This window comes from Clytia hemisphaerica, unplaced genomic scaffold (assembly GCF_902728285.1).
Source record: "Clytia hemisphaerica strain Z4C2 unplaced genomic scaffold, Clytia hemisphaerica genome assembly, whole genome shotgun sequence".
Classification (NCBI taxonomy): Eukaryota; Metazoa; Cnidaria; class Hydrozoa; order Leptothecata; family Clytiidae; genus Clytia; species Clytia hemisphaerica.
In genome coordinates this window covers 209,474-235,957 of record NW_027104237.1, presented here as the reverse complement: position 1 = coordinate 235,957, position 26,484 = coordinate 209,474, and the positions used below count along the sequence as shown (strand labels likewise).

The following is a 26,484-nucleotide window of genomic DNA, read 5'->3' as shown; positions in this document are numbered from 1 at the left end:
GAGGGATTTTATATACCCAGAAAGACTTAACAAAAAATTATTGTAATTATGAGAAGCGAATTTATCATAGGTAAATTGCAATTGAAATTTCCTTCCACTTTTGTCACTATACGTCTTTTTATAAAATATTTAGGACATTTTAACTAAAATTATGTTTTGTTGATCGCAGATTTCTTTGCCAATTACAAACAATTGTGTGGAATAATTCATCGCACCACCGAAAAGACAGTTTGAATTTAACCCAAACAAAATATCCGTCGTTATCTCCTGGCATATTTCTACAAGCTAACCCTTTCAGTCCCAAAGGCTTGCAGAGAGGGCCCGTCCAGGACCCAACCTCGCCGGGCTATATCTCCGGTGTGAAACTTTAGAATTTTCTTTTCAAAAAGCGCAAAGCTCTGGGACTGATAGGGTTAAGAATTTTCAACCTTTTTGATGATTTTAATGTTTTTTTCGTTTTTAATTGTTTCTTGTTGACGACGAATTTCAATATTATCGAATAATGGAGCGTATCGAATATAGTAGAACATCGAAAAAGAAAACATGAACTGTAGCACATTTTCATAACTTCCCACACAGCTTTACCTTCACTATATTTTGAATGAAGGTTGTCTCTTTGATGTTTTTTATCTTTCTTTTTTTTATTAGAATTTGCAGACAATGCATCGGAGAATAACGATCTACAACATCAATTTGCTGAACTTGTTGTAAGAATCTTCCTTCTTTCTGTGGGGGATATCTTTACCTAAGAAAAAACACACAAATTACCCCGACGTTATTAAGTAATATCCGGCGTAAATAACGACTTTCTTTGATCTGAAAATTTGAGAGGATATATGCATTTGAATATTAACCCTATCTGCCACCCCCACCCCCGTCACAATCTTTCCTATAGCTTTTAAATGGCTGACAACACTTTCTGAAACTTGTTGACTTCTTCACAATTTCATATTCTAGGCTAGTCTTTTTTAGCTGCTACCTTATAAAACATCACGTCATGAATAGTACGAATTCAAGCAAAACTCAATATCCAGAATGACCTTATTTTTTTTTACTTTGCCAGAATGGTCTTGAATTACCTGAGGAGTATTGTGATCAATTGAAAGCCGCCACACTTCAACAAAAATGGATTTTACTGAAAGGCAAAGTAAGTTAAACCTTTATTTATTTCATTTGATTACACCCCTTTCTCACAGACCCGGTAGATTTTTTTCAACCGGTGGGGGTAAAAATAAGCGGACTGAAACTCGATGGAAATTGATTTTCTGGGGAATTGAATTCTTTTGTTTGCAAGTCAGATAATGGGGATGGGAAAAAAAGTGTAATATTTTGCAGTGAGGATTGGTTTATTTGATTATTTTCAGCGGGGACAAAAATTGGAGTATAATTTTCCACTGGGGACGATATTTGGGCCAATTTTTCCAGTGGGAAGGGTTCCCAGTGGGTCTGTGAGAAGGGGATGTTTGATTTGAGGACTTGTCAACGTTGTTTCAACGTTTGTCAACTTTGTTTCAACGTTCATCTAACATTATATGGACGTTGTGAACGTTAGAAAAAATATCAAAGCGAAAAGAAACTTTTTGCAATTTACACATTAAACAACAGGATGCGCGTAAAAACTAAAGCCTAGGGTCTCCAAATTAAATTCAACACCATTTTTAATGGGGTATCAAATTTGGGTTGTAATTATAAACTCAAAACATCGACTCGTCTCATTCTTATGTTTTTCAATTTTGATATCTTCAATTTTTCCCAAATCTCTGCCTGTACCATGTCAACGTTCGAATCTTATTTTTCTCCTCAATGCTCTGGCAATGTACAATAGTCTTTAGAAGGGGTCCCAACTGACACATGAAGTTGTTTCAACGTTTATCTAATATTCACAACGTCCATATAATGTTAGATGAATGTTGAAACAAAGTTGTGTACTGTACCCGAAGGGGTAAATCATTCAAATCTTTGCTAATTTTACAAAGTTTTTGTTTGTCTTCAAGTTTTCCCAGACGGCATGCGACGCCAAAACAACGTCCATATGACATTCATAACGTCGAAATAACGTTATTTGTATAACGTCGAAATAACGTTATTTGTATAACGTCGAAATAACGTTGTGTGTCACCTGGGTTAGGAAAAACTCCCAAAAAGTGTTTCTTTCGCTTCAAATCCTTAAAAAAATTCCAACAAATGTCTTTCTCAAGCTTCATAACTATCAAGAGTTTTCACCAAGAAAAATTATGTAAAATGCACTAAAGGAGGGTTCATGCTATGTATACGTCTAGTACTAAAAAATTGATTTCTATGAATAATGAATAGTAGAAGGTAACTTTATTTATTTCTATCTCCTTTTTTACCCCCATTTCTTTCCCTTCTTTAAAAACTTGATAACCTATAGGAAAGAGGCTATGTATAGCTAAGGGTGAAGGATCATTTTAAAAACTTTCCCTCAAATTTTTCCTCATTTCTTTGATATGTTTTGGGATAGACTTTGTGAAATAATTGGGTCCTCAAGAAGTTCTTTCTCTCTTTTTCTCACTACTTTTTGAAATTTTTGTACATGGAGTGTGTATGTTCTTAGCTATTATTTAGGAGATTTTCTGCGCTGTTTTGCTTGAAGAATTTTTTTCATTAAAAATGAAAATTTATATTTCTTCTTGAAGAGCTTTGCGATTTCCCCTTTTCCGAAAAAAAGACAAGCGTCTAGTTTTAACTATGTAATTGAACAAAATCATGTGGAAAAAGTCGTTGAGGTTTTTGTGGGAGCTTAAAGCTCAGTTAAACCCACTGAAAGGGATTTGTGGATATTTTGAGAGCCTTTGTAGGGCCTAACACCAACCATTGGTGAATGTTGGTTAATTCATATGTTTGCTTGGCTTTAGAATCTCCTAAAAAATGAGACCTGCTGTTCACTTTTTCATAAAAAACTGTCTCCTAGCAAAGAACAGCAGATATTTCGTAAAAATGGTTCGTCGAATACTTCTGAAAAGACGTTTGTGCCCATTGGGAGTAGATATATGCGTTATCGTTATTTCCCACATGAAAACTTCTGTCAAAATCACATGGGGATGAAAATTTCATTGTTCCCAGACCCATTGGAGATTGTTTTGGAGTGCAAATTCTTCCCTTGAATTTCAAATCAATGTCATTTTCCCAATGGGGCTGAAAAAGTAGGGTAATTTATTTTTACTGGGACAAAGATTTGGTCAAATTTGCAGTTGGGGCGGAGGTCCGACAGGGTATATGACACAGGGGTCTTTAAAGGTTGAAAGGCAGTGAGGAATCCTGAAAGATTCTTGGCCATGTTTTCTTAATCTTACGGTTGTCGCGTCGTGACTGTCTATTAGTTTATTATCTATCCAAGGAATGAAAAATTCAGTTGGTCAAACGGATTGAAAATTGAGAGATATGTAAACACATTGTTATGTTGACCGCTTCCGTTTTGTATTGACTCGTTAGCTCTTTTAGACCTTTTAATTTTAGAGAAAACTTTTACTTGAACGCTTCTTAAAGATAAATAAGAGTTTGTTTGCATTTACTGATTGGCTATAGATTGACCATTGATCTTTGATTGATTGGTATTGATTGATATTGATTGATATTGACTAATATTGATTAATATTGATTGATATTAATTGATTTTGATTGGTATTGATTAGTATTGATTGACTGATTGATTGATTGATTGATATTGATTGATATTGATTTTGTGTGGTTGCTAATAATTGATTAATTGCTATTGTTGTTAATTGACATTTTTTGGTGAATATTAATCGTCATAGATTGCCGCTGAATATCTTATTTGGTTGATTGATACATTTACACTGATTGTATCCTTGATCAATAGTTATTGATAGTTATTGATAGTTATTGATATTTCACCGATTGAACTTCCCTCGTTGGTTGATACTTTCATCAAGTTATTAGCGTTCAAAAACCCGATGACAGGTCAAACAGAATCTAACCGTGAATCTTTTTGCTGAGGATAAGCAGTTTTTTTTCTCCCGAAAAGTTATCCTTTTTAAGTTATTCAAAACATGAATTATTAGTTTTCGCTGTTCCGTTCCATTTGTTTTTTCTTCTCTCAAGACTTTGACTTTCGAGACATTGATTTTACCTTTTTTGACAGAGTTTCAATATTCCTGTAAAATCGTAATTTGTAACTTTTATCTGAAGCTTTTTGAAAACTTTGACTGTAGTATTTTGTTTTGCCTTATATTCTTAAAGAAGAAGGAAAAAAAAGAAGAAAATTGAAAAGAAAGGAGAAAGATCTTTAGCATCAAGATAAGCATTGATTTCTTTCCCTTTCTCTATCTAAAAGGCAGAGATTAAAAATAAAACTTCTTGCCTAATACTTTTTGGTTTTGGTTTTGTTTGATGAGAGATTTTTTTGGTAACTGTCTAAAGGCACTATACACATATATGAAATATTTGGTTGAATCTGCGGTATATGGAATTTATCAAAAGTTTTGACTCGATGAAGAATAATTTTAAACGACAATTCCTTGAAACATTTATTTAACTAACTGAGACTGTTGGACTCAATGAGGGATTTATTTCCTTCTCGATTACTTATTTTGTTGATTTGGGCAACTGAGACGTTTTGAAGGCAACAAGAAAGAAGATATCATGTTAAAAGCATTGAAATTCAAAAGCAATAAAAAAGTAAGTATAATTCTTCAGCAGGTACTATATTTACTATCAATCGATTTTTGCCAGGATCGAAAGATATGGAAATGCATCGACAAGCTACCTCAAAATCATTCCCCTCTGGTGTTGGGGTCTTTATGAAAATTCGCAAGATTTATAATAAGAGTCTTTTTTCTGCCAGAACTTTGCATTTTGATAATTTTTGGTGACGATAAGTCCAGTGAAGTAAACTAGGAGCACTCGGTGAGGTCACCATTTTGAAAGAAAAACACTAAAATCCAAATAAAAAAAGCTTTAAAGTAGAAAAATATAATCAAAAAAAGAAGACAGCAAATTTGCAATGCCCTATTTACAAATAAAAAAATTTCCTAGAAGAAGAGGGATGAGCTGAAGTTTTTATAAGGTACTTCACTAATTGGTCATATGAAGTAATGGAGATGACGTGTTCTTTTGAAAAAGTAAAGAAATTGTTTTTGTTACATGTTAACGACCAACCAAATCAAATGAGAGCTTGTAAAAACTCCAGCTTGTCCCGAAGAAGGGACTTAGAATCTGGCGGACTGTTTACGTTCTATTTAACCAAAAATTCAAAAGTCAGAATTACCATATACGACATTCCACCTAGCTATCCAGTCTATCGAAATGCTTTAAGTGGGCTTTAGCTAAAATTTTTCCTGTCTCGCAATATCGACTAACCTTAGAATTGGACAATGGTTTATAACAAATAAACCAACTCTTCGAGTCTTCGAGGGAGTCTAGGGCTTGTTGTTTTTTGCGCCAGGGCGTATCCACTAACACGTTATGACTTCACTACAATGAAATACCGCAATAATTTAATGATGACTTGTTCTATTGTTTTCACTCTAATTACCCCGAAACTCATTAAAACAAATTTATTATTTAACGGGTATGGCTGATTATCTGTTTTTTATAAGAAACAGAAGTTTTGAAAGACTACAGTTACTGTCTGGCTAATTAGAACCAACAATCTCTCAAGCTAACGGTTGTAGGTTAAAAGGACTTTTACACCCCTGTATCAGTCTTCATTGAAATTGAAACAACGTTGTGTGCCAGCTGGAATGTGACTTCAGAGAAGTTTTCCAATGCAGATGAAATTTCATGGTATTTTGTCACTGAGGGCTGTTGATTCGTTGACTCTGAGGAGCGTGATCTTCATATGGTTGGTTAAACATTTAACTATAAGATGCTGTTTTGGCGTTTCAGCAAAATTTTCTTATAAATTTAAATCAATGAAGAGCTTAATTTCTAATGGCAATATGAAAAATCGGTAATGAAGTGTCATTAAGAGAAGTTTCTTTATAGACATGCGTTTTTGTTTTCTGTCAATTACCTTGTTTCTAGTTTCCTCATTTTATCTAGAATGTTTACCGGAGTTGATGTTTTTCTCTTATCACAGGAAAAAGTAGAGGATTTTTTGAATGGACTTTTGAAATTTTGTTTGGTGATTTTTGTTATGATTTTTGAAACTGTATATTGTTTAAGTAGCTTTGGATAGGTGCACTTTGAATGAACATTTTATGACAATATTTTCGATGTCAAAAACTACAATTTTAACTTTTTTGTAAACTTCTATTAAAGCAGTCATAGGGGGTTTTAGACCATGTCAAACTTATGAGATGAAGAGATCTATAATTGTAATTTCATTGTCTTTTATCGAGCGTTGCTCTCTTCCGCGTGTTTCCAACGTATTTTCTCTATTGTCTTAGATCCGCCAGTGCCAGTGAAGGTTTTGGAAGGGGTTATCTATGGTTTTAGATAAAAAAGAATACTTTTCCCATGTGTCATAATTTCAAACAATCTTTTGTCCAGTTTTCTTTAATCTTACTCTTTGATTATTGTAAGTATTAAATCTAGAAATATGAAAGATTAAGAATAATGTTAAAATTTGTTTGCACAAAAACGTATCGAGCTTATCGATCAGTCGACGAGCCTAACGAGAACAATGATGAAATCGACGAAACTGATAGCGGTTATCAATCGCTGAAGCCATTTTCTCGGCGATCGCTATCCTACGATAATATTCACGACTTTGTGACGGAACAAGACAAGAAAACCGACAAAATGTCACCGACTAAACACGACTATGACATGAATACGCCTGAACTAGAAACTGAAAATTCTGACAAACTACAGGACAAAAACTCGTTACCAAATATACAAAATAAAAAGTCGGGATCATCGAAAAACGACAACTTCACTGAACCGAGAAACGCTTTTTCAGACGATGAAGATTTAACTCGAGTCATTGACGACTGCTCACCGAGAAATTACGAGCGTCGAGTTTTCGAATACCTTAAAGAAGATGTAGATGCACTTAGCACTGTTAATTATCCAATTAGCCGACATTTATCGTATGATGTTAACATGCCTGGGAACTATAATACAATACATTCAGGCTCCATTAGTAGTCATCAATTGAAAACGTTGAAACACATGGTTTCTCTTTTCAAACCAAAAATCGCCGGAAACCCTTTGGAAGCTCAAGAGGAGCACGGTTTTAGAGTAAGAAACACCATTTGAAATTCTCCATTTACCTTAATTCAACACCCTTTTACGCCCTTTTCACGCCTTAGTAGGTATTTCTGCAACCGCACTCAGTCAGAGGCTACTGAAAGGTTTCTTTTTTGATAGCTATCTTCCGGGGTGCCATTTTTTCTCCCTGGATTGTTCCACTTAACCTCGATCCTTCTCTTCAATTGCTGTGCATCAAGCAGAGATATATCAAGCACCATTTTATACCAGGGGGCACTCGATTCAAAAAAGCAACCATACCTGCGGCCCAAAATGAGGTCTTTGAAATCGGCCTTATACAGTGCCCTTTGGGAAGCTTGAAAAAGGGTCTAGCCTTGAGTGCCCCTTGGGTTTTGTACTAAGTACGAAAGTTTTTGGTATGACCAAAGATAATATTTTGGACTGAATTCTTTCTAATTCCTTTACCGGATAACCAATCTTTTAAATCACCTTTTCGTTCTCAAATCGGAAATAAGAAACACATAAAAATGTCAAAAACATGGGATAAAATACATAGCTCTGTTCAAATTTTGTATCAGCATTGTGGTGCAATATTATTTTCAGGACTTTGACAGCCAAGTGTAAGATTTAAACGAGGCTCTCGTCTAACAAGAGTATACAGTAGATGTTTCGTTTAAGTCTCTCCGTCCTGGAGAGCATTATAGGATTTTTAACAAAAGTGAAACCTAAAACACTTTAAAAGAAAGTGTATTATGGTGAAAATACTGAAAAAGATTCGCAAGATATTGAGATATTTGAATCGGACTTTTAAAAAACTTTTATTCTGCACCGGTTTGAATCGAATAATTTGATAATAATTTTCTAAATGTTGATACTTTTTGGTACCTGATTTGACTTAGCATGGTGGTCATAGATAACTTTAGACTAGTAAACTAGTCGGTTATTACTTATAACCTTATAATAAAAATGTCAATCAAATAATGTAAACACTAATTAAATATTCAGCGCGCGTGAGAGAAAAGGAAAATAACCGACTAGAAGCTACTTCCAACGCCTTTTTTTCTTCACCTAAAATCGTAAGGAGAGACATACAGATTTCTGTATGTCTGACCTGTGCGGGATTGCATTTATTTTTCTTTCTGTTTATTGCGTTTTTAGAAATGCTCATTTATTTATATCTTCCCATGTTCAATTTTACTATGAAATACCATTTAGTTAAAAAAGTTGAATGGATTCTCAAAAACCTAAAAAAGTTGTAAAATTAAACAACGTTTTTTGAGGGAAGTAGCTTCTAGTCGTTGAAATTCAGAAAAGAGACGCAACTTCACCCTTCGATTCTTCTTATTTGGAGCTTGATTTTTTGTATATGACAATTAGCCTCCGTCTCGGAAGGGGACTGGGCCCGAATTTGCGGACGTTTTCACAGTTTCACTTTCGTTTTCGGCTATACGACAGCGTTTTCAAGCAGAAAGCAGAGGAAATCTGTGAAATTATGGCAGGGAATGCTAACCTATTTTCCCAGTGTTTCTCAAGATTATTGTTCTAGAAAGTTTCAGATTAGTATGATTTCATCAGAAAAAACAGTTACACCAAAGCTCCTTATTGATATGTGAAGGCTACCAAAAATAGCAAACTCCTCCATCAGAACAACTTTAACATAAAGGACAAGGACAGTCAAGAAGTCTACTTTGTTGGCAATTTGCACAAAATACTTAGAGAAAATGGTACTATACATACTATGGAAGCCCATTCTATACTCCTAAATGATAGTTGAAAGATCAGCAGTTGAGAGGGTTGATTAAAATAGAACTCAAAGCACACAATAAAGTATACATATATATTTGTCCAGAAAGAACTGGCATGTTGTTTGCTTTGTTTTGGTGTTTAAAAATATGTACTTATCAGTCCTAAAAAAATACAAATTCGAATATAATGAGGGCAATGAGTCTGGTTAAATGTTACTATATTTACAAGAAAGGATTACTGAAAAAATACTATATACTGGTGTATGTACTACTGATGAACTAAACTCAAAAACTAAAACTTTACAAATAAATTTACATTACGACAATTTAAAAATCTATCTTTAATAGCAACAAAGAAAAAAACATGGCTCAAAGTTTTAAGACAGAGCTAGTCAGAGCTTCAATTCAGTAGGTATAGAGCTTTCAAAATTTGAAAACAGACACTGCATTGGTTACTACAAAACATACTATCCAAACAGTTTTTTCGATTCATGAAAAAAATAAAGTATTTATCAAAAAAAGCTTCTCTTTTTTTTTGGTAATCAATTCCAACAAACAACAATCAATATAACAGTTTTTTGAAAACCATCCCACAGTGTAAACATTATCAACCAACTAAACCCATATCGCCAAAATTGTAAAAATAAGTCAATATAATTTCTATCAACAATTTCTTGTAAAATGTTTTTTTTCCAACATTCTGATACCAATCATGGCTGGAGGCATCATGTATAGAGTGACTGTGTGGCATTTCATTGCTTTTAATGATCAAAATACCAAACATCAACCAAACAAAACTGACGCCAAGCTAAATCTGTCGATTAAAAATTTCCATGAAAATTATAATTGAAACTTGTCTCGTAAAATGCTTTTTTCAACATTCTGGAGGTGTTCAAAGCTAGAGGTATTATATGTAGAGCCAAGCAATACATGAAAAGTCATTTGCTATCCCATTTGCCATGAGATATATGAGTCAACAAATCAAACAAAAACCAACAAATCATGTCACTTCACTTTCATGTCACATCGTGTTTATATGGGGTATCAGAAAGCCAATCCACAAGAAGAGAGCCATCTTCCTTTATTATGGAGTGTTCCAAAACTATTGGTAGCTTGTTTGGAAGTAAAGAAACCCACACAGTTTGTTTTATTTTGAAGATTTAACTTGAAAACAAACTGCATCTTTCCAGCAGAAACTCATGTTTCAACCTGCTACATAACATTGGTCAGTCGGGTCTGCTACTAACATGTAATAGTTTTATTATAGCCGAGCTTGAGAATTTGTATGCAGAACTTGTAACATGTATTATGTGTACAATTATGTCAGTCGACTTGAATCATGATACATTACCCCCAATTTCACTGGATGCATTTTCGCTGTGAAATTATCCGCAAAATTTTCTGACCGCGTTCTGAGACGGAGGCTAATGGGTCTGTTTTCGACGACTAGTTTACTAGTCTAAGATAACTTCATTGAAAAAGCAAGTTTCTTTTATGAAGTATTTATTTTTGGAATATCTTTATTTGGAAATGTGAATTGCATTTTATCAATTCGATTTCTTGTATAAAGGGACCGAGTGAAGTCAATAATACACCCCTGTCTCACAGCCCCGGTGAAACTCTTCCCGCTGTGAGGATATAAATTTCTATCTAAATCCCAACGGGGATAGAAATTCCATTGTTGCCAGGTTCAAAAATTCTAGTGGGAGTGGTTTTGTAGTTAGTTCTTTCTCGAATTTCGAATGGGGATGAAATCAAAGTCAATTTCCCAGTGGGCCTGAAATTGTAGGGTATTTTCCTACAGGAAACGAAATTTTTGCCAAATTGTAATGATATTGTAAAACACAAGTATTGACATGAGCATCAATGACAAAGTTAATTTCATGAAACCTTAGAGTAAAAGCTGGCTCTAAGTGCTAGCCTGGAGGCCACTTAGGCTTTTTTACGTAAAGAATGAAGTAGTTTAAGTCTAAACAAACAGAAGGGACAAAAGCCGTCTCCCTTCCGTCTCCCTTTTTAATCTTAGAGAGGTTGGAAAGCCTTGGGAGAAAACGTATGCTAAAAATTATATAGCAGTGTTTCTATTTTGTTAAGAAAAATTAGGGTAAGTGACCCTGCGGCAAAAACTTTCCTGAAGGAAAAAAATCCTACATAACTACAAAAACTTCCAATAACATTATTTTCTTTTATTTTTAACCAATAGGAATCGGTACGCGAGGGTCGTCATTCTGTGCAATTTTACATGAACCAATTATGTCGTCACTTGGATCCACAACTGCGTACCAAAAGTCCATCAAAGAAACTCTTGAAAGGGTTGATATCAATCGAAAGTTTGTTGACGTCACTCGAAGTTGATCTTCGTTCAAATCCAAACGCAACGTAAGCTAAATTTCAAAATTTAAAAGTAGTTCAACCAAATCAACTTTCGCAAGATTTACTTTTAAGGTACTCTAAACCCTTCTATATAACTATATGTTATTGTTTCCTTAAACTTCTGGTATTGAAGGTTAAAATCCTCCAAAAGGTAGCTCGTTGTATTTGCACTCCAACGGACATCCTGCTAAAGCTTATATCTTTCTATGTGATAATTCTAAAGTGAAAAATATTTATATATCCGAAATCTGGAGGCTTCAAAGTGGAGGTATATTGAAGCCTCCTGATTTCGGATATTCATGATATGCACCATTGCAATATCTTCCGCGGCCCGAACAGCTGATTGGTTGAAAGTGACGTATCAATGATTTTACGTCACTTACAACCAATCAGCTATTGGGTCCGTGATGTAATGTCAGAAGACATTGCAATGGTGCACATATCATGAGTATAATTTTTTTCACTTAGAAGTATCGCATAGAAACTATGAAATAATATAACTAGCGACTTCTCATTTTTAGGTGGTTACGAGAATTCATTGATGAACCGAATTGTGGACATGTTGTTTTGTTACGTTTCTTGAAATATCTCCAAGATCATTCATCTCCTGTTGCCATGGCAAATAGTCTTGAACGAGCTAACAACTATAAGAATAAGAAAACTGATGCCTTATTGTCCCGAGAGCCGGTGAGTCGCAAGAATGCATACGTTTCATACAACGTTGTTTGGACGTCATTGACGCTATATAGTTGTCATGACCGTTATAATAGACGTCGTGAACGTTATAATAGACGTCGTGAGCGTTATAATAGACGTCGTGAACGTTATACAGCCGCCGTAAACGTTATATAGATGTCATGAACGTTTTATAGACGTCGTCATATAAAATGGACGGCATAAACGTTATAATGGAATTGAAACAATAACATGTTCAGCTTTTTATACCGCAACGAATTCGGAAGCATTAGAGCCTATCATTAGAATTTTTTTATTCTTCAATTTAAAGAAAGATTTCTAAAACAGAACGTTGAAAGAACGTTGAAACAACACGACTGTCAGTTTTTAGCAAATATTGCCTAGCACACGATGTTGTTTCAACGGCCATCTAACGTTCATAACATCCATATAACGTTAGATGAACGTTATAACAACGCTGTGTGTCAGCTGGGTTGAGCCATGGCTGGGTTTGCCATGGAAAGTGATATAAAACACCCTTTTTTCGAATATTTGTTAATTCGATAACTGTTGGTCCCTTGAAGATCGAATTAGAGAGGATCAAATGTATTTGAATTAATATACAGCTACTTTTATTTTTCAGAACGAAGAACATCTATGTCTTCTTTGCTTGAAAGCTATTGTTAGAAATAAGGTACGATTTACTTCAAGCCTAATTAACACCCCCTAATAACCCCCCCCCTTCGACTATGACCGTTGATTGAAATTAGATTTATGAGAGTTTTATTTGTCCACAGTTTCCTACACTGATAGCGAACACTCTTCATGATAGATAGCTATGGATATATTCACTGGTCATGTATGTCCTATTATAACCATCTGTAGTGAAGGCTGTTAGGGAAAACCACTCTCTATTTTAAGACTTTACCTTAAAGGAAAAAACAAAGTCGGGTAAAACTTAGTCACGGGTAAAACTTTTCACCGTAGAAAATTCGTCACTTTTGTGAAAATCTTTGTCATAGTCCTCTTGAAGTTATAGTCTGAAGACGTATTTCGTCGGGGAAAACTTTGCCACTTGCCTACAAAACAGTGTCACTTTGTCGCAAGTAAGTTTTCGCCTTAGAAGAACAAGTTTAATAAAGTTTAAATATAAATTTTTTCAATTTTTCAGTATGGTTTTCATAAAGTATTAAGTGCACCACGTAGCCTAGCAACGATGACTTATTGCTTGAGGCTATCTAATGTCAAAACAAAAATCGCAGTCCTGAGGGTAGGTATCTCATTTCTTCTTATTTCTTTAAATCAACTTGATCAGGAAAAACATAGCCCTTCAAGTAGGAGCCCCCCCCTCCCTCAGATGAGTCTCTGATCACACCATCACCTAAAAGAATATAATCTGATATTCTGATGGCGGATTATGGCGTACTGTCGTATTGGTACTGGCAGCATTAACATCCAACCACGCTAAAGCTCTAATGGAGCGGACCCGAAAATCCCCAAAAACGAGAGCTGGGGTCCTCCAGCCTCACACTGTGGAATCCTTGACCAGATTCCGTAATCTCCGGGGTGACTATAAAAAAAGTAAAATCTCTACAACTCACTTGGATGAGAGCTTTTAATTATATTCGATTTTTTCACCGGGTTATCCACTGTCGCGGGGATCTTACCGGGTCACTGGTACAGGAGCCTCTTGTATAGAAGTTTAGCCAATCAAAGGGTATCTTATGATACCACGTTGTTTATTCTAACAATCAAATTCGTGATATAGTACCAGGGAATCTGTTTTAACCAATCCAAATATTTCATTTTCTAGATTCTTTCCGAAGCATGCGATCACGGCGGGGGGTTCGATAAAGCTTTACAAGCATTTGAAGATTACAAGCAAATCAAAAAAGAAAGATATCGCTTCGAAAGTTTGGTTCATTCTGTTATATTGAAAGGAAAACAAAGCACTCCAACTTATCAGGTCAGTTTTTGTTATATTTTTCAATCCATCCTACATCTACTGCAAGCTTCTTCAACAGTATATACGCTTTTTATAAGAACATTTTGTAGCATTCTGGTTTTCTTAAACATTTGAATTTTAAGCCTAAAAATATTTTTATTTTCTCTTTTTTGTCAGTAACTTTGTCTGTCCTAAAGCTGGAAATGTTTACGAGAAGCGTGCCTTTATAAGAATAAATATTCAATTTGCTGAAGAAAACTTCTATTTTGCTATATAATTTGTATATTTTAAAGAGTATATCAAAATTTCTTTATTATGACTGTTTGTCTTGGGGGTCAGTCATATATCGATTTTCTCCACGATTAACGTCAAAATGACGCTAAGGCTAAGTCCAAGACCGTTAGTTGGGGGTTAGTCGTGGGAAACATCGATATGTGAGCTACCCCTTGGGTATCTTTGTTTGCAAATAGTCAAACGAACGCGACCCATTTTTCGACCTCACTTTTTTCACGGTTTTACATCATAGGAAGTTGTTGTACATTTCTTTAACGCACTATTGAGTAATGCACCCTCATTGAATCAACGTGTTTTTCATCAACAAGAATTAGAACAAGCTGGATTCACTGCTGAGAGAGTCGAACAGGTAGCTACATGTTCTTAATATTCATGATGAAATTAGTCAAAAAAATCAAAAATATGCTAAGAATATCACCATCATAGACATAAGAATACCATATTTAGAGCACTTTTAAATTTAAATTACCAACTATCCCTAGAAAGTCTTTCCCAATAACATCATGTTTTGCCTCAAGTGGGTATCATACATGTAAAATTTTAATTTTGATTCTAACCTAAAAATACTGTAAGAATACTTCAGGATTATTTCTCTCCAAAAAGTTAAGAATACCTATGATAAAATAAAAAAAACATCATTTAAAAAAAACGTGTAGTCTATATATTCCTTCTGTTATCTCGGCTAAAATTTTGTAAACTCTACATTGCTTGTACCTTCTTAACTTTATAGACGCTGGAGGGATTGAGTTCAGAAGGTATTTATGACGAACTAAGCAAATGGAGAAATAACTATATTGATGTCTCGACAACACTTGATGAATTTGTATCCATGAAATCCCGTTCCACTATGCTTCGAGATGAGGTACGCCATTTTGTTGTCATGGAAACTAAAATAACGTTCCTCAATATTGTCCAAACTCGAGCCCATTCCCTTAGTTCCCTTTTTGGATTCTGATAGCACTTTATTAGTAAAATGAAGAAAGCGATAAACAAGTAGCCCAGAGTACTAAATTGGATATTTCGGGCTCTCAAAATGTAAGCGCGCCATTGGAATTCTAGTTTTTACTATTTCAATTAAATTATCAACAATATTATATATTATAGATTTTGTTGATGGCTTATTTATCACTACCGTGGTTTTAAGCAAAAGTTTGTTAAGTCACTCACTCAATACTTGCACTTCGATATTTTATCAAGAAATTTCCCTTTTTTGTGTTTTCCTAAGAATTTACCCAATTTTTATTTCTAGGTTGATTTACTGCAAGGAAAAGTCGAGGTAAATTTCCATTTTTAAACTATGTGAATATCAACCAACCTGTACATAACCACAGAGAACGTCCATCTAGCATTCATAACGCGAGACTATATTAGATGTCGCAGATTTTTTCTGTAGACATTATCTATTATTCCACTTTAAGTCTTTTTCCCAGGTTTTCAAACTTGCGTCAAAACATTTGAAAGCAAAATTTTGACGTGACGATACCGAAAGATATATAAATCACCTGCAAGGAACCCATGGGCGAAATTTACAACCGTTCGGGGCGCGAGAACCCGCGGGAAAACCCGATAAACCTGCAGACAGCGAGGGATCTCTGAAAAGAGAAACATAAACCCGAGGGGAATCGAGGGAACCCCCAAGTATTCAAGGAAAGTAGATCTAGTACTCTCGATGTATTTATAGAGTCTCTCTAGAGTCTATATTTTCTGCTGCCCTTGATTGGTATTCGTAATCATCTCGTCCGCATAAAAATGAAAAAATGAAAGAGAAAAAAGAAAATCGAGATCGGGTCGGAAAAACGCTGCGATCATCTTTTGACATTTTGTTTTCTTCATCTTCTTTGCAATCTTTAAATTTCTACTTTCTTCTTCCACAGCAATTCCAAAGGGAAAGAAACACATTACAAACTGAGAAAACTGAGGTGAGTTTGATCAACCTTTAAATCAAAAACACTTTATGCCTTGTAATTTCTATATTATCGCAAAAACCTCATAGAACCAATTGTCTAATATTAGTGTCTGTTTAAAGTGCCCTGTACAAGTTTGAGCTCTGCTCGATTTTTCAGCTTTTTTGCTATTAGATTTCGCCATCACGGTCCTAAGCTTGCGACCACAAGATACAGAAGAACTTTCATCCCTGAATAACGTCACTTACTCTTGATAATTCTCTTTAATTGCTAAGCCAAGCTGACACACAACGTTGTTTAAACGTTAATATAAAGTTATATGGACGTAGTGAACGTTAGATAGACGTTGAAACAACGTTGTGTACCAGCTGGAAAGCATTCAGCAGGGAGTCCCCAGTATTATTTTAAGATCCGCCTCTGATATGACCCGACCAGAAACTCAACCCACAACTTTTTGCATCGTAGCCAATGGCTCTACCCTTGCGTTAAGGCCTTAATTTACATATTAAGTAATTTACATATTAAGTAATTTTCTTCTACTTTGTTTGATGTTTTCTTACATTTAACAGCTTGAACAAAAAGTTGAAGAATACAAATTACGGTCATCCGAGCTCCACTCTCGTATCGAAGATATCAAAAGACAACATAAAGATGATAAACAAAACGCAACAATGACTCTTGCAATCGAAGATGCAGTTGATGAAATTCTTCGCTCTAAATCACCCATAAATTCACCACAAGCTGAGACGCCTCCTTCACCAGCTCTTCCGCCTCCAGCTCCACCACCACCACCACCGCCCCCGCCTCCAATGTTACCTGGAATGCCTGGAGCACCGCCCCCTCCACCATTACCGAATTCACCAAGAGATAAAGGTTTACAACCTTTTAATGAGGTTTTTTACTCTTCTATGTTTTTGAATGATTTGTCGGTATGCAAATATACCGACATACGAGGGGGGTTATATCTAAAGAATCCTGCATTACTAAAAATAGACAAAAAGAACGACGAATTTCATAAAAAATGACATATTTCGTCGTCCATAACCCCGCCCGAAAGTGACTGTACCATCCCTAGCGATTGATTCCTCTTTGTTTATCACGGGAATTAACTGCGTGTGGTTAAAAAAACGACAAATTACGCATGCGTGTTGTACATCGTTGCCTCAACATCAATTTATATTTTGGTACGTTGTAGATGTTAGATGGCTGTCTCCATCTCCATCCCCATCCCTGTCTTAATCCATTCTTTTCATTCTCTAGTTGATGGGCCAACATTTACAAAATCAAGCGCAAAACTTCCGTTGTTACATTGGCAAACTATTTCCAGACCGACTGAGAACAGTATTTTTACAGTAAGTTGTTTATTTGTCTTTTCACCCTAGCCTAAGGTTTTAGACAATATTCAGAATTAATGGATGTTTTCACACGAAACAACTTTTCGGTGGTATACATGTTGATAACTTAGGGAACGATGGCCATGTGTTCGAATCTACGTACCTTCCAATTTTCATCTGTTCTCAGTTTTTACCCAGCTAGCACACAACGTTATTTCAACGTTTATCTAACGTTATATTGACGTTGTGAACGTTAAATAAACGCTGAAACAACGTTGTGTGCCAGCTGGGTAGGTAAGTTATCTCTTTAAACCATCTATTTTGTACCTGAAATTTCAGACAATTTACTACGGTTAGCTCGTAAAACAAAAAACCAACTTTTTCCCTTCGGAAAATGGAGGATTTTTCGGTGATAGTTGATAACTTTGCTGGATTCCTTTCGAATCTAGAAACGGTTTCCACGGAAAGTCAGTTGTCTTGTTATTCTATTAATGGGTACTGGTGGTAACAGCTTCTTTAAAAATTGTTCACTTTGTTATTTTAGTGAAAATTGTGGCAAAAATTAAAATTATGATTTTTGATAAAAAGAGGAATTCCCTGAAAATTAAAAAAAAAACACAAATGATTTAAAGTGCTGTCAGAGTTCTAACTCTGAGTTTTAAAATTAGGCTTGAAACTATTGAGGCCCATAAACATAAAGACAAGCTTCTAACTGAAGGGATCATAAAACTTGTTCGAGTTTAGAGAGGATACATTCGAGTTATAGAGGTTCGAGTTATAGAGGTTCGAGTTATAGGGGTTCGAGTTATAGAGGTTCGAGTTATAGAGGTTCGAGTTATAGAGGTTTGAGTTATAGAGGTTCGAGTTAAAGAGAGTCCAACCACTGTATTTATTTCTATTTTTATCTTCCTTAGCAACTGTCGACAGATTCAATGGAGAAGAAATTGAATTTTGAAGAGATAGATAATCTGTTCCAAATTAAAGCAACCCCTGTATCAACAAATTCAAGCAAAAATAAATCATTACATCGCGATGCAGGTTAGTAGAGTAAGCTCGTTCGTATGGAATACTGTTTGAACGTTCATGTAAAATTTGATGACCTTCCTGGATATCATATGGACGTTGCTTGAATGTCTCGATTTCAAGATGACAATATCTTTTTTTTCTTGCGTGGGAAGTTCTGTGACAAAACTGTCCATAAATTGAGCAACAAACTGTTTGTTTCTATTTCAATTTTAACTCAGCTGGCACACAACATTGTGTCAACGTTCATCTAACGTTATAATGGAGGTTGTGAACGTTGTGAACGTTGTGTGCCAGCTGGGGACCAATATTCGACTGACAAAATAGGCGTGTGTAAAGTTGGCCTCTCTAAATCCATTATTCACAAGATGTGGAAATTTTCTCTGACACCCCTGATGGCCCCCCCCAGCGGTTTGCGTGAATGCGTGAATGGGCATTTTCGGTTGCGTGAATGCATGAAATTTGAAGAAAAAAAATGCGTGAATGTGTGAATTGAAAAAAAAATTTTCCACCGATTGTGTGCAGTGTTCCCGATTTTCCAATGTTTCCTCGATTTTTCCCGAAAGCTTTCCGATTTTCTGAAAAAATCGGGTTATTGTGTGAAACTCGAGGAAAATTTGCGTGAATGCGTGAATTTCGAAAAAGAATTGTGTGATTGCGTGAATTGAGGTTCCACTGGGGGGCCTCCCTGATGCTCTGGAGGTCAGGCAAATTTTAACAATATTGGTCAATCTTTTGAGAGTCAGTGCGATCGGCCGCCAATTCACCATCTGAATGTCAAATAACAGAAAATATAATTCAAAAAAACTTTGGGATCAGCCTACGGTTGATACCTAGTCTATATACCAAATTCAAAAGTCTATAATGTATCTTGGAAACTCGTTCCTACTCCCTTAGCTCACTTTTTAATAATTCGAAAAGTGCACACAAAAAACGATTGTATCCCGCAGGGCAACCCAGCTGGCGCACAACGTTGTTTCAACGTTTATCTAACGTTCACAATGTCCATACCGTAATGTTAGATGAACGTTGAAGCAACGTTTTGTGCCAGCTAGGAAAGCTCTGGCCACGGGATTTATAGTATTCATAATATTGATGACGTAAAGTTTTCTACGTGAAAACCCCAGTTTTAGCTAGTATTAACAATTCTACTCTACTAGCTAACTTACTTAATTCGCCAATACTAAGATAAATGCCAGAGTGTTTCCATAGAAAGCATTACGTCATGAATATCATTTAGATTTAATACGAGTAATTAAGATCATTGATTTTAACCTTTTTTTTATCCATTTCAGTGCTTCAAAAATTGACCAATCAAGTCACCATATTGAACAGTAACAAAGCAAGGAATCTGCTGATTGCCAGGAAGCGTATTAATCTACCAGAGAATGAATTACAAACAGTATTGGATAAATTAGATATTGTTCAATTACCTCCTGAATGTGCTGAACTGCTGGTCAAATTTACACCGACACCGGATGAGGTAGGCATTGGTTTTACATTACAGTCCTGTCACAATACAACTTTTTCTAAATTTCTCTAAATTCGAGCCTCTTTATCTATTTATATCATTTGAATTGAAAGAGCATCCTTAGATCCTTTGTAGAGACTCCCCCAACGGTAACTTTGATCACCATATCGTGTAATTTTTTGTCTTCGATCACGATTACGCAAATAAACAAAAAACTTGGATGATCATGCATTATAATGCTCGGATAATGCTGCGGTATAGCAACTTTTTTGCCATTTTGGTCCTTTTGATCGTTAAGGGAACTTTTAAACAGTTAGGTAGGTAAGTACGGTGATGAATTGTAATATATTTCTTCTATCCTTCCAGAGAGCTGCACTATCTAAAAATCAAGATTATGAACAACTTGCAGAAGCAGAAAAATTCATGGTTCAGGTTTGTAGAGCCCATGTTTCTTTTTATTATGAGTAAAAGAACTTACGATATGAATATTATACTTAAAGTACCCTAAAACTGAAAGTTTGTAAAAAATGTTAGACTTTTGAGAAATCTTTTTGTATTCTTTGCCTCATAAAGGACAAACAAACATTAAAAGATTCGCTGGGATTAGAGCTAGTCCTCCACCATAAGCACCATTGCAATGTCTTCTAACATTGCATTAGGGACCCAACAGCTGATTGGTTGCAAGTGAAGTATTGGCTGATTTTACGTATCTTACGACCAATCAGCTGTCGCGGGTATATTGAGTGATGTCGAAAACATTTCAGTGATGCATATTATGATTTCCTTAAATATTTCATCAATTCTAATCCTTGTGTCTTATTTCACAGCTGATGAAAGTGGAACGTCTTGAAAGCAAATTAAATACCATGGTTTTTATGGGAAATTTCGATGAAATCTTTAGATCAGTCGTACCGGTAAGTTAGCTGTTTACCATCTGGCACAAGCCGTTCAAACGTTCATCTAACATTTTTAACAGGGCTCTCAGTTTAAGTTTCAAAAATTAGAAAAACTGTAGGATAAGTGCTCATAAAAACTTTCCATCATGCATGGTCAACATTTTGGCTGATGTCGACTTCGAGTATACTCGTAGTAGAGAGTCAAATTACCGGTAAAGTACTTAAAAGGGCCATAACACTCTTGATACAGAAATTCTCACTTAATTTTTTGTTGCATTTTTCATTTTTCTAACGGAAACACCCGTAAAACCGGGATTTAACCATTGTTGGGGATAAAAACACAGTTGGTCTAAATCAGGCTTTTCCCAGGTGCCTCTGTTAGAAATTATGACGTCATGTTGACTTATACATATTAAAAATTTAAGAATTTATTTTCTCCATAAATTATTATATTTTTCCTTATAATTTTATTTTCAGCAAATCGAGGCTGTCATATCTGCATCTGTGTCGATAGCAACTAGTGACAAGCTGAAAAAGTTCCTAGAAGTAAGAACCTTAATTACAGGGTGTTGTTTATTTTTAAAAAGGTTTGTGGAAGAGCACTCCGCGGTGAATCTGAAAATAGTAACAAATCTGCACAAATTTATTCCTTTGTACGGCCTTCAATCCCATCCTCCTTTGCGTTAATTCCTCTTGCACGTTAATTACTTACTAAATTTATAGAAAGGTAGTAAATCTCACGGTTTTCCAATCATTTCGAAATTAACTGAGGGAATGAACTCGTACCAATTTCGGCTAAATTAATTATGGCGTGTGTGACTCTAAGTGTTACAAGTAGGGTCACTTTTCTTCCATTTCAGAAAACAACAACAGAGGCCAATCTTCAGTTGCCAATTTATACATCCTCCCTTTGAGGTTTTCATTCTTACCCCTGAGTAATTAACATTATTTACTTTTTGTTTACAGCTGATTCTTGCAGTTGGGAATTACATTAACGGTTCAAGAAAAGGTTTCACAAAGGGATTCAAATTGGAATCATTGATCAAAGTAAGGAGATTTCAAACACCCCTGCACTGCCACAGGCCCGGTTGGACCCCCACCCACACTTGAAACTTAGGCCAAAATTTCAAAAATACGCCACAATTTCAGCCACACTGGCTTTGTTATTTCAAAGTTTTTTTTCTTCAAAAAATTCAAAGGAAAATTGCACTCCAAAACCATCCATACTGGAATTTTTGAGCTGAAAATAGAATTTTTATCCCCATTGGTATTTCGATAGAAATTTTCTTTCCCACTGAAGAAAAGACTTCCACCAGGGTGGCGAGACATGGGACATTTTAAGATTGATTTCAACATTTTCTTTATAAAAATAAAGTAGGACTGAAAGTGACCTAATAGCTCCTCTTTTTCCCCGAAGTAGGGTAGAGTATCATCATCACCCCCTCCCTCTGAGTCACTAAGACTTCACGATTTAACGAAATTTAGGCTTTTTTGGCGGACTTTCATCACCACTTGATTTGCAAGTTTTCCTTTGGTTGGTGAATACATAATACATAACCAAAGCAAAACGATAGCGTAGACCCCAAAGAGAAATACATAGTTGAAATTTGAGGGAGGGGATGAGATGTAGCCTGCAAAATAATTAAAGGACTCTCCTATATAGAGAAAATGTAATAAAACTAGAGGTTTATAGATAAAAATTTAATTTCAATTCAAAAAATGAGATTTATATTGCACATCTATTTTGTACATCATCAATAAGCCTCAACCATTTATTTCTATATCCTGTTAGTTGGACGAAGTGAAATCTAATGGTCAAAAGAAGATTTCTTTGTTACAATATCTGGTGACAATTGCGCGATCAAGGTTCCCTGACCTTCACACGTTTCACGAAGAAATCGACGTTGCACCAACGTTGAATAGTAAGTATAAAGAGTCCACAGGAAACAAACTTCTTAAGTATCGGCCCTTTCTACGCCGGTACTTATCGGCGTTATTTCCGTCGGTGGCATAATACGGAATGAAATTAGGGTTGTGGGCTAAAATTGGAAAAAATAATAAAAGCTGGCGTTAAAGAGGTTGGTGCTAAATTAGTTTTTCTACAAGTTTTTCTACCCATAGTTTTTCTATAAGTTTTTCTACCTACTTAAGTCATCAAAATGGTGAATTTTTTAAGCGGAGTTTTTTTTATTTTTACGAGTTTTTGCACGATCTGACAGTGCTGGTTTGTGACAAAATTAAGCGTACGCCTTGTTTGAGAAGGTCCATACAGTAACTAGTTAACAATCTTATATTTTTCAGTTTCTATGGAGACGCTACGTGGTGACGTACAACAATTACGTAAAGGATTAGATATTACGAAAAACGAACGTGAAAAACAACCCGATAATTACGCACTTCACGTAAGTTTTTAACGACAATTTTACATGAGCTAGTTTCACGCAGATTTACTGTAAGCTCTGCTATCACACCTAACAATTTTTTGAAGCCTTCGGAAGTTCTTTAACTTTTTAATTTTTAAGCCTAAAATTGTTCTTAACATGTTCTTATTTTCCCCACTTTCTGATTATTTTTGTCCATTTTTCTAAGAAATCAAGTGTTTTAGAGTCTGCAAAGCCTTAAAACGTTCTTAATATTTTGACCATCGAAACCTTATATTCTTATATAGTTTGTTCTATAAAAAAGTGGTATTTTCTATCATCTCTTTATAGAATTTCTATAACCGAAGTATCGTCAAAGTCCAACAAGTAAGTGAACGTCATCGAAAAATGGAAGATCAATACAAAGAAGTGTGTGCGCTTTTTTGTGAAAACCCAAAAACAACCGAACCCTCAGAATTCTTCAACTCATTTCACAAATTTATACAAGCTTATAAGAATGCAGAGAAAGAGCTAGAGCGGCAATTAAATGAGGAACAATCGGTGAAGAAAGCGAAACGTATTAAAGCACAGGATGATAAAATACGTAAAAGTCATGCCGCAAATGCACGCATGGCGGCTGAAGTTGTGCGCAGGCGCCATTCGGAAGTTGTGGATCAAAATGATAATTTTATGATGATGAAGTCAAGACCGATGAGTTCTGCTCTGAGTTTACAAATATCAAAACATGATCGCTTGAGTTCCTCTTATCCGCGCTCTACATCAATGGAACAATTGCTAGATAAATGTGACGGAAACGAACTACTCAATAATCCTATATTCAAAAGAACTTCGAAACTTTTCAGTGAGTCAGATCCGGATATTTTGGATGACCGGAAAGGCCAGAAAATGAGCGGAAATGACATAGACGATCCGGACGATCGTGAGAGATCGGCGACTTTGCCGGTTCGTAATAGACAAACTAAAGAAGAAGTCTTCCGCCCGAGGTCGTTTCAAATTGAATCGCCTGCTTCGCCTGTACGCCCTTTGAATGGTCATTTTTTGGCTCCACCTGTAGATCTATAGAATAATGGTGTTGTTGTTGATTATATATACAAGGGGAATCCTCTGATTTGATATCAATTGGCTTTGGTTTTACTATTCTTGATTGGGGAAATATTTCTGAAAGTAATTAAATTTTCTAGGGCACTAGTAAAAATTTCCCATGAATATTTTTGATAAAAAGGGAATTCTAAAGCAATTTACATGTCATAGAATGACCGAATTAGAGATTCCATCTGTAACTCTAAAGAAGAAATGAGTGATTTTAATAGTATTTAAATATTTTTAACAGATTTTACTTTAAAATGTGCTTTATCGGTAAAGCTGTCTGACCGTCTTGGTTCATCTAGAAAATCTGATTCTAATTTTAAGAAGTAAAGCACAAAAAGTTGTACTAGAAAAATTAATTTCAAATTTGAAAAATCAACAATTTTCTGATAAGAAAGCTGGTATGATAGTACTAGGTATGCTTGAATTAATTAAAAGAGAAAGATGACAGACTGAGTATGCTAAAGGGCTAAAGTTAATATTTTTCTGTACTACTTAAAGATTCTTTATGAAAAATTCTCGCGGATTACATATCGTCGCTATTCCAAATTAAAATCATTAAAATTAGAATAATCAATTTTTGTATATGGATAGATTTTCCTTTGTTTTTTTTGTGTCCATAAAATGATTTACTATTGTATTTTTTTAAAAACAGAAATAACAACGAATAGAATTTGATGAAAAATTGTATTGTTGCCCCGCAGGGGCTTTTGTTGCTTCACGTAGTGGGCTTGTTCGCCAGAAAATTATTCATGTTCATGTTCATGATGTTGTTTCTTTCGATTCTGATCGGGCCGCTGCGGTTAAAAAATGCTCGTGCGCACCTATCGTTTTATCTATTTTGTTGCAACTTGTATTGATTTTTACGTTTTAGTTCCTTGAAAGTAAACAATGGATGGTGCATGATATGAGCATACTTATTTTTTTATAAGCACCTACATTAAGAATCAAATCAATAACTCTTGATAAACAGCCATATATCTTTCGGTAATTAGTTCTCACAAAGTAAACAATGCATGGCGCATAATATGAGCTTATTTATTTTTGTTATAAGCATTTAGTTCATAAGAATCAGATCAATAACTCGTGATAGACACCCATATACCTTTTGGTAATTAGTTTCTACGAAGTAAACAAGAGATATCGAGATATTTTACTGTGTGCGCTAGGCTGTACACCTCGTTTCTTTTTTGTCAGCCAATCAGAGAGAAGGAAAACATTTGATTTTGGTGTGTTTTTTTTCTTGTGTAAAAATATTTTCGATATCGTGCTGCTCACAATGGTTTCAAAGGAACGAGACAAGCGCTCAGCGAATAGAAACTTTTAGCTGTGCGCTTATTGAGCTTTTCCAGAAAAAAAAGTATACCCCCTGTTGAGGAGGTCCTTCCCTCTGTGGTTGGAAATGCTGCAACCCCCTGGAAGTGGTCAGGAGTTATAGGCTTTAGTCTGGGACTTGGTATTTTGGCAAATTCAAACCCGTCTGTCGGGTTTGAAGGGTTAAGAAAACTGAAAAGTTTACCACTCTTGTGTGAAACCATTCTAACAATCTACCCCTGGTGGAACATTATCGATGCCACTGCAAGGGGTTTGAAAATTAATAAAACCGTAATTCCTATCTAAAGAAAAGAATGAATCTAAGAAAAAGTACGGTATGAGTGTGGTATGGTAAAGAAAATAGAGAACATTTTCAAGGAAATGACTGGATTTGAGAATATACTATGTTGAAGAAAAACACAACAATGAAATAAAGTATTGTTTAATGTTATCAGCTCTTACATTATTCCCCAAAATGGTTAATACTACATAACTGATAACCTGATAACAGATTGCGTTTTTTTCTAGCTTATCAGTATATACTGAAGCTCTGAAGACGCGGGAAAAAATAGACAGTTAGTTTCAGCGATCTCCAGAGCTTCATCGAGTCGTGTTAAGAAAACTTTACATCTGTATAAACATTAAGGTTATTGCTCAAGGAGAGGTTGTTTTTTTACAAGATGATGGCCTGACCAAACTAAATTTGAGAGTTGTTACCGACCATTCGAAAAAAGTTTCTTGTCTTTTATATGAACCCTACATGTCACTCGATGTTTTCACAATTCTGAAAACTTTGAACACCTTGACCTAATTGAGACAAAAGTGGTTTCATCTTAACATCTATGATCTAAACAGCTATTGTTCATAGACCTTTTACGGCAAAAATTTACTATCCCTTGGTCATTT

The 26,484-nt window shown here is 35.2% G+C and overlaps 1 protein-coding gene across 3 annotated transcripts; it reads left to right on the top strand.

The window, feature by feature from the left end:
• LOC136816051 (formin-like protein 2) lies at positions 1-24,634 on the top strand. Of its 3 annotated transcripts, XM_067072484.1 has the most exons (23): positions 1-70; positions 649-707; positions 1,064-1,147; positions 11,086-11,261; positions 11,777-11,942; positions 12,574-12,624; positions 13,102-13,200; positions 13,744-13,896; positions 14,402-14,518; positions 14,900-15,031; positions 15,419-15,445; positions 16,044-16,088; positions 16,643-16,946; positions 17,334-17,425; positions 18,322-18,445; positions 19,726-19,913; positions 20,268-20,333; positions 20,729-20,815; positions 21,275-21,343; positions 21,764-21,844; positions 22,590-22,719; positions 23,099-23,199; positions 23,509-24,633. In XM_067072484.1, the coding sequence occupies exons 1-23, from the start codon at positions 49-51 to the stop codon at positions 24,238-24,240; spliced, it is 3,105 nt and encodes a 1,034-aa protein (XP_066928585.1). In that variant the 5' UTR covers positions 1-48; the 3' UTR covers positions 24,241-24,633. The 3 variants fall into 3 exon arrangements, with proteins under 3 accessions (XP_066928585.1, XP_066928586.1, XP_066928584.1); XM_067072485.1 differs by lacking the exons at positions 1-70; positions 649-707; positions 1,064-1,147 and adding an exon at positions 4,419-4,659 and having other exon boundaries at positions 23,509-24,632; XM_067072483.1 differs by lacking the exons at positions 1-70; positions 649-707; positions 1,064-1,147 and adding an exon at positions 6,508-7,167 and having other exon boundaries at positions 23,509-24,634.
• The last annotated feature ends 1,850 nt before the right edge of the window (positions 24,635-26,484 follow it).

Bases quoted from the DNA above. Each gene is read 5' to 3' on its own strand.
- LOC136816051 (XM_067072483.1), top strand. From the start codon at position 6,541: ATGTTAAAATTTGTTTGCACAAAAACGTATCGAGCTTATCGATCAGTC. The intron at 20,816-21,274 runs GTAAGTTAGCTG...TTTTATTTTCAG, and splicing joins TCTTTAGATCAGTCGTACCG to CAAATCGAGGCTGTCATATC. The intron at 22,720-23,098 runs GTAAGTATAAAG...TATATTTTTCAG, and splicing joins CGTTGCACCAACGTTGAATA to TTTCTATGGAGACGCTACGT.